The following is a 10,739-nucleotide window of genomic DNA, read 5'->3' on the forward strand; positions in this document are numbered from 1 at the left end:
TGCATCAACCGGCCCGGGAAGAAAGAGCTGGCGAGTCAGACATTCCCTTTTTCGCTTTTCTCGAGCAAGTTCACCACCTGAGTTCGTTTGTGAGCACGAACCAACGAGCGACGTTCGCGAGGAAGCAGAGGCCCTCGAGAGGTGGAAGCCACGGACAGCGCGTAGTCTGTACTTCCCCGAAGAGGTCTCGTGCGTCACCTTGAGGCGACTGCTAGTCGCGATGTCAATTCCACGGAACACACTGGACAGAGAGGCACCCAATCACACAAAACCCCCGAGGAAGCAACGCAGGACTCGATGCGTGGCACCGCGCACACACGAAGAAACGCCATTTCTGGGAACTGCAGGTCACCAGGCTCGGCGGTCGTGTCAGCGGTGGAACGCCCGCTGGCACCGGAGAGACGCACAGTCTCTAGCCGCCCCAGACCTACAAGTTGCAAAAGCCGCAAGTGCGTCTTTTTCTTTGAAATGTTTCTCTGAAACGTGTGGATCCGACGCGTTTTGAAGAGTCTCTTGGCGCTCTAGGGCCTCTCTGTGAACGCCCAGCTGGAGTCGTACCCCCGGGGGTACAACGCGGGCTACCTCCAGCAAAGAGAGACATCGACCGAGTTTGGCTGCCGTCGTTCCTGGAGAAAGTGCGGCAAACGCTTTTTACCGGCTTTTTTGACACGTATTGACACAGAGCGGCTCTGTTCGTTGTTCCTTGCACTCGCTTTTTCTCGCGGAGAAAAAGACGATTCTCCGCCCGCTCCGAGACCTCTCTATACTACGCACACCACAGACACCCTTGCTACCAACTCCGCGAGGCCTATATCCCCGGGAGGTAGAGCTAGCCTGCAGATATACACAGCTGTGTGCTACGAGAACGCTTGCTGAGTAGCAGACGGCCAATCGCGGATGCGGGCCTCAGATCCAGCTTGGTTCGATGGTGATCTTTCTCTCGTCTCCCTTTTCCTCCCCTACCCCACGTTTTCTCTCGCTCTCCCCTCTCCCACTCTGTCGGGGTAACGAGACGCTGCATTCGACCCCTGGTCGGCCCTCCCCGACGCTGGGGCTTGTCCAGCTTTTTCTTTTCCACTTTTTTCTGTTCCCAGTCTCCGACACACACTTTGTTTTCTTTTTCTCGGCATCTCCAGGGCAATCGACGCGTTTCTCTCTCGCGAGTACCGTCAGCTCGACACCGTCATCACGGCCTTCCAACTCGAGGTTCCTTCACACTCGAGGTTCCCTATCGTGGCTTTTGTCAGCTGGCCTCCACATCGACGAAAAGTCTCTCGCACCGTTCTCCTCTCCCTTCTTGGCGCTGTCCGCCTACTCTCGTCAATTCCGTCCGCCTGTTTTTTCGTTTGCTGGAGGCCGCCTTCCCTGAAGTTGCCCTCTGCACACTGCCTTCGCGTGGGTTGCTTCATTGCCTCGTCTCTTTGAATGGTCTTGTCGACCGTCTCAAGTGTCTCCTGCAGGGAACAGATGCCTCATCCTCGTCTCGTCGCCGCTTCCTTTTAGGAGCGACCTGGGTTCCTCGGACTTCCCAGGCTGAAACGATGTCTCTGCGTCTCCTTTCTCTTCCCTCTCTGTAACTGATGAGGAGGCGTGTTTTTCTCAGCTGAAAACGACCGCTAGGATGTACAATCTCTCCGGAGCGGACGGCGACGGGGTCTCTACTGAAGACACAGAAGACAGCGAAGCAGATCATCTCTCGGCAACAGACGACGAAGAAGACCTGGAAAGAGGCTTGCTCTTTCGTCCGGAGTCCGTGCATGCGGCGCCTCCTCGTCCTGTTCATCAGAGTAAAAATCCGTTTCTCACTGAGAAAGCGACAAACATCCAAGTAGTCTGCGGGGGCTCTGCGTCGAGCCTATTTTGATACAGGCTTCTGATGTTTCCTCTTTGCTCCAGACGGCTTTCTTGCCAGCCTCACGTGCCTCTCTACGTCCATGGAAACACAAGGGGGAGATGCCAAAGAAGAGGAGAGGCGGGAGGAGACGCCCGAGGACTCAGTGAGGGCACCACTGAAAGGCACCGCTTCTCCAGCTTCTCGCTCCTCCCCCAACCGGCCTCAATGTCACCATGAGGTTGTGTCAACAAGAGCTTCCCGCCCCTCTCGCATATCTGAAACTTTCTTGCTTTTTGTCTTCCCTCTCAGGCAAAGAGTTGCAGGAGGAACCTGAAGATGCCGAAGACGAAGAAGAAGACGAAGAGGAACCGGGGCTTCTTATGGTGACGCTCATCCTGCTGGTCCTTCCTGCAGTTCTCTTCTATCCTTGCGTGTAAGCCGATCTCACTCCCAGGCTCAACGGCGCGCTGCTCCTCGACGTAGTGCCGCCAGCCATGCGCAAGGGGTCTACAGTGCTCTCTCTCGCTCTCTCTCTGCAGAGCCGCGGTACGCGCCTCTCCCTCCTCCAGATTCCTCCGATCTGGCGTCCTCCGTGACAGCGCTTGACATTTGAGTTTGTGCGCGAGTGCGTGGGTCTTTCTTCTCCCTGAAAGGTTTCGTCTTGACACTTGCGTCGCAGTTCCGCAGCAAGCCATCTTGTCTGCCTTATTAGAGGAATGTCTCCGCACAGCCGTCGACCGAGCGACTTTTCGCAAACGTAACTGGCCCTTTGTCGCCGAATCGTTTGATGCCTTTATCGACGCAAACAAAGACATGTCAGACAGTGCACACTAGGCAAAGCATCGACGTTTCCAAAGCAGCGCTCCTGGAGTCAGCGCGAAACGCGTCCTGAGTTTCTCGTCCCGCAGGCAGGCCTGCGAAGATGAGATCGTCGTGCCACCGAACGAGTCCCGTTCGTGACGACTCTTGGTTGTGAAAAAAGTGACATCCCGTTGACTTCGCGGTCTGTCGAGCGTCTGCGTTGACACTCCTCCACAGTTATGTTCGAGCGAACGCACAACCTTCTGCGTCGCGGTCGTGCTGCAGTCCGCAGCCTTGAGGAACCTTGTCTTTCCACAGCGCCGCCTCCCCCTTGTCTGAGAGAAACCGTGAGAGACGTTGATCTGAATCTTTCGCTGTTTCCAGACTCCCGCGCCTGCCTGAAGAAAAACAAGTTCCTGCTGGGTGGACGTTCGGTTTGCTGCTGACAGGGACGCTCAGCACCCTGATCCCCGTCGCCTTCGGCGATCCTGGAATGTCCGTCTCCGAGAAAGTCACGAGTCCTCGTTTGCCGAACGAGCACCTTTGATCACGAGTAGTAACGTCGCATGGGGACGACTGGAGAACACTGCTCGACTTGCAACCTGTGTCTACCGAACCTGCCATCAGTGCCTTCCAGGTGGCGCTGCATTTGTTCCTCGGAAACACACACTTTGAACGCGCGTCTGTCTGCAAATCTAGAAACTTCCGTGAAACCTGTCGTCCACGATTCAGATTCGCGGGCCGAGCCGTGGCGACCTCTCTCCACTGCAAGAAATCCGCTGTCTGTGTCTCCACTCCACGATACTAAACGCCGATGGAACACCGTGCTTTTGCAGGCGCCTCTTCGTCAATGTTCACCGCTGTTTGCGGGAGGGTCTCCACTTTGCTTAACGCCTGACAGCGTCTTGCGACTCTTTCATCTGTACGTAGCCGCCCACACGGGCAGACTCGAAATCGTCTCTGCTGATCTAGAGGCACATGCTTGTGTTTGAATGGGAGCACCTCTGTGTAGATGCCTCGATCCTTCTTTGTCCAAGGTATATGCGCTGAATTTGGACGCTGCAAGAATTGCAAGTTCTTTGGTTCTCCGCTGCTTTGTTCACAGCATTCCCCGCGAGCCTTGCCCCACAGAACTTCCTCGAGGAGCAGACCGTAAGCGTTGTCTTTTTGCGAAAGGAATCCTCGACTGGAAGTTGGGGACAAACATCGAAGGAAGGTGACTTTCCCTGTTCACCAGCGGTTCTCCACCAAACGCCACAAGCTGCTGTGCGAAGCGCGAACGCATCTGCATCTGGTGTCGTCCGTGCGTGCCTTTCGGGAACGTCGGAAAGGCGACCTGAGTTCCGCGAGAACTCAAATGCAGGAAGCTGTCTCTCTTGCTTTTGCTTCTCAGGTGTCAAGTACATCACAATCAACGGCGTCAGTGTCCCCCAAAAGTGGTGCAGTAAGTGCACAGTGCAGGCGTAACCGATTCAGAGTTTCAGCGACGTTTATCCGCCTTTATCCGCCAATGCACAGTCCGCAAGGTTCCGCTTTCATGAACAAATCATCAGGCTACATACAAGGATTGATTAGCCTTTATAACGAGGAATAATTGGACTTCACACGAGGATTCATTAGCCTTTGTAAAAGGAGTCGCCAGTCTACATACAAGGATTGATTAGCCTTTATAACGAGGAATAATTGGACTTCACACGAGGATTCATTAGCCTTTGTAAAAGGAGTCGCCAGTCTACATACAAGGATTGATTAGCCTTTATAACGAGGAATAATTGGACTTCACACGAGCATTCATTAGCCTTTGTAAAAGGAGTCACCAGTCTACATAAAAGGATTGATTAGCCTTTATAACGAGGAATAATTGGACTTCACACGAGGATTCATTAGCCTTTGTAAAAGGAGTCGCCAGTCTACATACAAGGATTGATTAGCCTTTATAACGAGGAATAATTGGACTTCACACGAGGATTCATTAGCCTTTGTAAAAGGAGTCGCCAGTCTACATACAAGGATTGATTAGCCTTTATAACGAGGATTCACTATCTTCCGTAGAGAAGTTTTGCTTTTTTGATGTATCTCTCGCGGGGCCTTGCGGTCGGACAACGCGGGTACTGCTCTGGTAGCTTTCTCGCGGCGAGACGAACGGAACCTTCTTGGAAAATAAATATTTCGTTTGGATAGTCGGCTTGGACACGACTCCCCGAGTTTCAACTTCGATGCGCGGATGGACAGAGTGCATATGCTCGTGATTCACAATCTCTTTCCTTTCGAAACTCCCAGACGTCGTCTGTTCACGGCGTGTGTGCGCTGTGAGCGCCCACTTCGTTTTCTTCAACGAAACTCCTCGCGAGAGACGGCGACTGGGGGCGGGGGTCCGCGTCTCAGCTGGAGAGAAACGTCTCAGCTGGAGAGAAACGTCTTGTCGCGTCCTGACGCTTCTGGCTACTCACAAGGCTTCAGCGAGGTCTCCAGTCTCCGTTGATGTCAGAGAAGCGAGAAAAAAGCCTGAGCGCCCTCGGTCTGTGAGTGGAGTGCGTCAAGACAGAGACTGCTCATACCACGGACGGCCGAGCGTCGAGTGTCGCCCCCTGTATGTTTTCTCTTTGCAGCGACATGCTACTTTTATCGACCGCCTCGGTCGAAGCATTGCTCGGTCTGCAACAACTGCGTGAGGCGCTTCGACCACCACTGCCCGTGGTAAGCTGGCGAGGGTCCTGCCTCCGAGCCGTCTTGATCCGCTCGAACGCATGCACACAACTAAGAGAGATACGATGAACTGGCCCTCTGCACTCGGTTCTGCGACGAGAAGCGCTGCGCGCGACGAGCGCTGTGATGAGAAGCCTGATGAGACACAGAGAGGATATGTGCGTCGTCTCCGCTCTCCCTTCCTGCGCGGTGTCCTCGGTAGCGGGCGGATGTGGGCGGGGGAAGGGATACCACGGAGTCCGAGGTTGTTGAGAGAGAGAACTGGTTCGTCGCGTACGCCTGGTGACTGGCGCCGGCGGACTCGAGACCCAGGTATCTCTGAGGAGGCGCCTGTGTGCTTTGCCTGCACGCGAGCTGGGTCTCACGCCGTTTTTAACATGTGGTGGAGGGGAGTCCTCGCGGATCTGAGCTGCCTGCTCGTACACTTGCTGGCGCGCTAAGTTTTCGATCTACAGTTGGAGTTTTCGCGTTGCGTCTTCGATCGAGTTCTCCGAAAGATGACAACACTGAGGAGAGCTGCTTTGTTTGCTGCCTGCGGAAGCACCCATCGCAGCTCGCGTATGTTGCCATCCTGTCAGGTGTGTGTCTGCCTGATGTGTGGCGGCCTCGTTTGCAAGCTGTGTGGGCGAAGGACATCCGCTGACCGGCGATGCGTTTTCAGAGATACTTTTCTCCGTCCGGTGGTCCTCCGGAGAAAGCAGCAGCCCCGAACAAAGGAACATGTGAAGACGAGAAAGGTCGCCGTCGCCTTTCTGGGCGGAGCGCCGTCGCGGGGGGAAGGGGAGGAAGGTGGCGGGTGTGATGTGTAGCGTCTTCGCAGAAAGGCCTTCTTGTCGCGTCTTCGCAGAAAGGCCTTCTTGTCGCGTCTTCGCAGAAAGGCCTTCTTGTCGCGTCTTCGCAGAAAGGCCTTCTTGTCGCGTCTTCGCAGAAAGGCCTTCTTGTCGCGTGTTGCCCTCAGGGTTTCAAACTGCGTCGGCGAACGGAACTACCGGATTTTCTTCTTCTTCCTGCTTTTGTGTGTCCTCTACTGTCTCTTCGCTGTCGCCGGAATCGGCGTTGCCTTCCACGTGGGTACCAGAGCCGTCAACCGAGACCCAGACGCACACACAAGACGACAGGAAAGATCTGCAGGATCTGACACTCAGAGAAGTGACCTAAAACGCCAAGACAGCCACACTTGCACACGCTTCAATATATCTGGACACAAACAAATAGGAATACCTCTACATATATATATATATATATACATATATACATATACATATATACATATACATATATACATATACACATATACACATATACATATATATATATATATATGTATATATGTCTGGAAACCCGTGTGATGATGGTGTATAGGTTGTAAAGAAGAAGGACTCAAGCGGAATGTGAATCGTGGAGGGAGGAAAAAACGATGTTTTGCAGAACTTGAACGAAGTGGCAATTTCCACTGTTTTGTCGAAGGCGACGTCGGCGAGAGCGCGGCTTATACTCAAAGACCGGCCGAATGCTTTAGGATGTCGAGTGACGTTTCTGGAACATGTTGCATGTCCTTTGCGTTGCAGACCCAAATTCATAGTCGGGGACCCTTCAGTTTCGCGTCTGTCTGGACGACAGTGAAAGCTTGTCCTCATCTGTGAGCTTCCATTTCCTCGAGGCTTGGGGTGTTTCTTCTCTGTTTCTCCTTTGCTTCCGCTTCACCTCGGATCCACTTGAGTGTGGTACTTCCTCCTTGTCCGGCGTCAGTGCTTCTGCGCGTTTCTGTGGTATCGTCGTCCCCGCTGCGCCGTATAGAGACTTTCAGACGCTTCTGCTTCTCGACTTTTCAGCGATGCGGGATGCGGGTCTCCAGCTCTCTTGTCGATGCTCGTCGTCTCCTGCTTTGCTGCCCTCCACCTTTCTCTTCTCTACGCCTCCGTGCCATCGCTTTCGACGCCACACGGGGCTCGACTTTTTGCGTTGCCGCGCCTGCTGTCTTTTTTGTACGCGAAATCCTCGCGTTCGGCTGGCTCCGTGCGGTTTTTCTTCAGAGCACTTCTTTTCTGCTACGGCGTCTGTTGCTCCATTCCTGTTTGTCACCTTTTGTTTTTCAACATCTATTTGATCGTCAACAACAGGACGACGAACGAGGAGGCCCTGCAACTCTTTACCAAGAAGAATCCGTACTCCCTCGGTGAGCCTGCAGGGCAAAGCGCGAAGAGAGGCAGTGGACCAGAAAGAAGAAAGAACAGTCAGCGAACAGCATGGAGCAAGCGGAAGCCACTCTCATTTCGAAAGAAGGCGGAAGGAACGGCGACCAAGTGTGCTCCACACAGGCGAGAGCAGCCGAGGAGGCTACCAGAGCGAACGAGAAGAGCCTGCGCGCGAGCGTATAACGGACTGCAGCGAGGCTGGGTCCCTTCACATGTCGCAGTTCTGCACTCACGCACCGGGAAACAGAAACACCCTTTGAAGTCTCCAAAGTCCTGTGGTGGAAGTTTGTCTTCTCTTGCAGGCTGTCTCCTCAACGTCCGACAATTTCTGTGCCACCGAGTTGGTCCGAGGTGAGTCTTTGAAAACGCACGCGCCTGCGTCTCACACAGTGCATGCGCTTCTCTGTGTGGCAAATCTAAATCGTTTCCTCGACATAGACATTCATAAACTACCTACAGCTTCACATATGTTAAATATATAGTTGTATATGTATTTCTATATATGTCTTTGTGTAGTGAACCATTTGAAGGAAACCGAAGTCCAAAGTTGCGTTTTTATCTTGCTGCTTGTTTTGTTGCGATGTTGTACTCCTCTGTCGCAATGCAAACAAACTCTTTTTCAAAGTTCTTCCGAATCACCTCGTTTTCGTCTCCCTCGTGTTCTCTTCCAGCGTCCTAGTGTCGATGACATATCCTATGCGTGCCAGGCATGCATGCACCCCTTCCCTCTAAGGATGTCTGCATGCACATTTATAATATATACATATATATATATATATATATGTATATATATGTACATATGTGTACAAGTTTCTGTATTTATATGTATCTCCATGTCTTTGTTGATCCATCTTTATCAGTCTTTGTGTATTCATACCTATCTATCCATATCTTTCTCTATCTGTCCATCTATCTCTAGATTTCTCTGTACATGTCCTGAGTCTAATCGGCGTCGATCTTGAAGAAATCGAAAAAATCTGCGCATCTCTCCGGGTGTCAAGGCTGAAGGATTGAAGTGTGTCGCGCAGAGCGCGTTGCCAGGGAGATTGGTGTGGCGTTGACTTTGTTCCTTTGTTTAACCGTTTCTGTCGTTTTTTTCCAAGGGCCTTTAGGACGTCTGAAAGCCTCGAGCGATTCCTTGTCAGATCTGTATTCATGTGGAGTTTCTGTCTGCATGCAGCTACGTTACGCCAGCGGGAAAGGCGAGAACAGTTTCAGAAAAAATCGGGGGCCTTGTCGAGTATTGCAGATGTCCGAGTTTTCTGCTTCCGCCCTCGCCGAGACTACGCCACTCGCATGCCGGCAAACACCATGGCGCGTCTCACCGATCTCTCTGAACCGTCTGCAGAGACCATAAACCGTGACAGCTCATGGCTGGTCTCTCATGAAGAATTGGGTATTGGCGTCCTCCTGAAAGCCTGAAAACGCGACAACATGCGAGGTGCCGGAGTAGTCCCTACTCGCCGCTGGTCTCGAGAGAGAAGACAGACGCCGCACAACAGAAGACAACACGCAGATTGCGAGATCTTCGTTTTCTTTTTCTCTGGTGTAAGCTGAGGCTCTGGAGAGGCCCTCTCCTCCTGTATCTCTGCTGGCTTCCCCGTTCAACGGGATGCAGAGATGGCGAACAGGGCGGATCGCGCGCTTCAAATCTCTGTCTCTCTTGTCAACGTAGCTCTCTAACATTCGTCTCTACCTGTTTCTGTAACCGCTCACTTGGTGCCAAGGGAGACTTCTTACATCCCTTCTTCCGTTCCTCTGGCTCTGGAGCCTGTAAGAACCGTGGGCGTTCTGGAGCAGCTGCCTGGCGTTCAGGGTGTCCTGCGGCCAAGTTTCGCGTATGCCTGTGCCTCTCTCCGAGAACGGAACGGCGGCTCTGCCTCTCTGCCCCCCTCTTCCCTCGAACGTTCTGTACACTCTTGGCAAAACAAGGTTTTCTACCTTGCTTGTTTGGGAGAAGAGCAGGAGGCGTGAGAGTCTGCGGCCGTGTGGCTTTTCGTGCAGACGCGGGAGGCCTTTGTCTCGCTCTCTCTTGTACAGATGCGGTTCTGTGGGGATGTCTTGGGCTGTTGCGTCAGTCGAGTGCTTCGTCAACGATTCAGGAACTTGGTTTCGGTTGTGTGGACTATGCCGACTTTGTGAGCGGGAGGGCCGAGCGGTCGAGACGCCAACAGAGTCGACGCCTGTCAACAGTTTCAGCTTCTCTTCAGACGGCGTGGAGAAGCCGCAGGAGCGAGCAGATGCGCATCTGTGGTGGTATGCGTCGGTCGCGCCCTGATGATGTCTCCGCTGAAACAACGCAGGGCGTAAGAGGCCTCCGTCGACGGCGACACCCGTTCCGCGTTGGCTGCGCACCGTCTGCGTTCTTGTCTATTTTACGCGAGTCCTTTTTTGCAGAGTCGCACGCAGGTCACTCCGCGTTTCTTTTTGGAACTCTCAAATTTCAAGGAGCTTCAGCCCAAGGCCTGCGGAGCCGGAGGGCATGGACGGTGTTCTCAGGGTCTGCGGAGCTTTTTTCTGAGCTGCTGCTCTCCACAAGAAGTGGAAGAGAGAGAACAGACATTTGCGAGACATGCACGCGAAAAGCAAATGCAGTGGGGAGGCCGGGACTCCAAGCGTCTTGTGAACTGTTTATTTCATGCGACATCCAGCAACACATGCGGCGGGCCGTCCAACCTTGAGAGCCGCGGTGTTGAGGCTTTCGTTTTCTCCGCCGCGGATGTCTTTGTTTCCAGTCACTTAGTTTGTGTTGTTCGTCTTTGAAAAGGCACACCGAGCAGCCGTCCGCGGAGCCGAGGCCGCTCGGCAGCATCCTTTTCTGTTTCTCGTGAAAATGTGGTTTGACAAGCCTTCAAGAAAAAAACGAAGCAACGAACAGGAGATCAAGTTCGAAAGGAATGTTCTGTGCGACCTGCGTCTCTCCCCTCCGGCTGCATGCGTTTACAGACGGAAAAAGCCGCGAGGAAAAACAAACCTACGCCGCGTCCAGTTAACGAATTTGTAGCACTCTCCTGGAGATGTAGCGGCACACCTGTACAGCATGTAAACGAAGCGTTCCTTCTCTGAAGCTCAGCAGGGACGCAGGCAAAAACGTAAACGAAGTAAAATTATGAAGTTCATCTGTGAGTCTAAGTTGAGACTCAGTGGTAAACAGCGAGGCGCCGCTGTAGACGAGAGACTTAGTTTCAACTTCTGCAGTGCAG

General features: G+C 53.1%; 1 protein-coding gene across 1 annotated transcript; it reads left to right on the forward strand.

Annotated features, from left to right (window-relative positions):
- The first annotated feature begins 72 nt into the window (after positions 1–72).
- On the forward strand, positions 73–10,537 carry TGME49_224290 (DHHC zinc finger domain-containing protein). Its single transcript, XM_018780044.1, has 11 exons — positions 73–1,787; positions 2,144–2,267; positions 3,020–3,130; positions 3,741–3,787; positions 4,029–4,079; positions 5,245–5,332; positions 6,300–6,408; positions 6,910–6,980; positions 7,375–7,517; positions 7,839–7,887; positions 8,717–10,537. The coding sequence occupies exons 1-11, from the start codon at positions 1,622–1,624 to the stop codon at positions 8,871–8,873; spliced, it is 1,116 nt and encodes a 371-aa protein (XP_018635938.1). The 5' UTR covers positions 73–1,621; the 3' UTR covers positions 8,874–10,537.
- Positions 10,538–10,739: the final 202 nt, after the last annotated feature.

Source organism: Toxoplasma gondii, chromosome X (genome assembly GCF_000006565.2).
Source record: "Toxoplasma gondii ME49 chromosome X, whole genome shotgun sequence".
NCBI lineage: Eukaryota > Apicomplexa > Conoidasida > Eucoccidiorida > Sarcocystidae > Toxoplasma > Toxoplasma gondii.

Excerpts from the sequence above, each read along its gene's own strand:
- TGME49_224290 (XM_018780044.1), top strand. The coding sequence starts at position 1,622 with ATGTACAATCTCTCCGGAGCGGACGGCGACGGGGTCTCTACTGAAGAC. Across the intron at positions 3,131-3,740 it reads GCCTTCGGCGATCCTGGAAT|CATTCCCCGCGAGCCTTGCC; the intron begins GTCCGTCTCCGA and ends CTTTGTTCACAG. Across the intron at positions 6,409-6,909 it reads GAATCGGCGTTGCCTTCCAC|ACCCAAATTCATAGTCGGGG; the intron begins GTGGGTACCAGA and ends TTTGCGTTGCAG.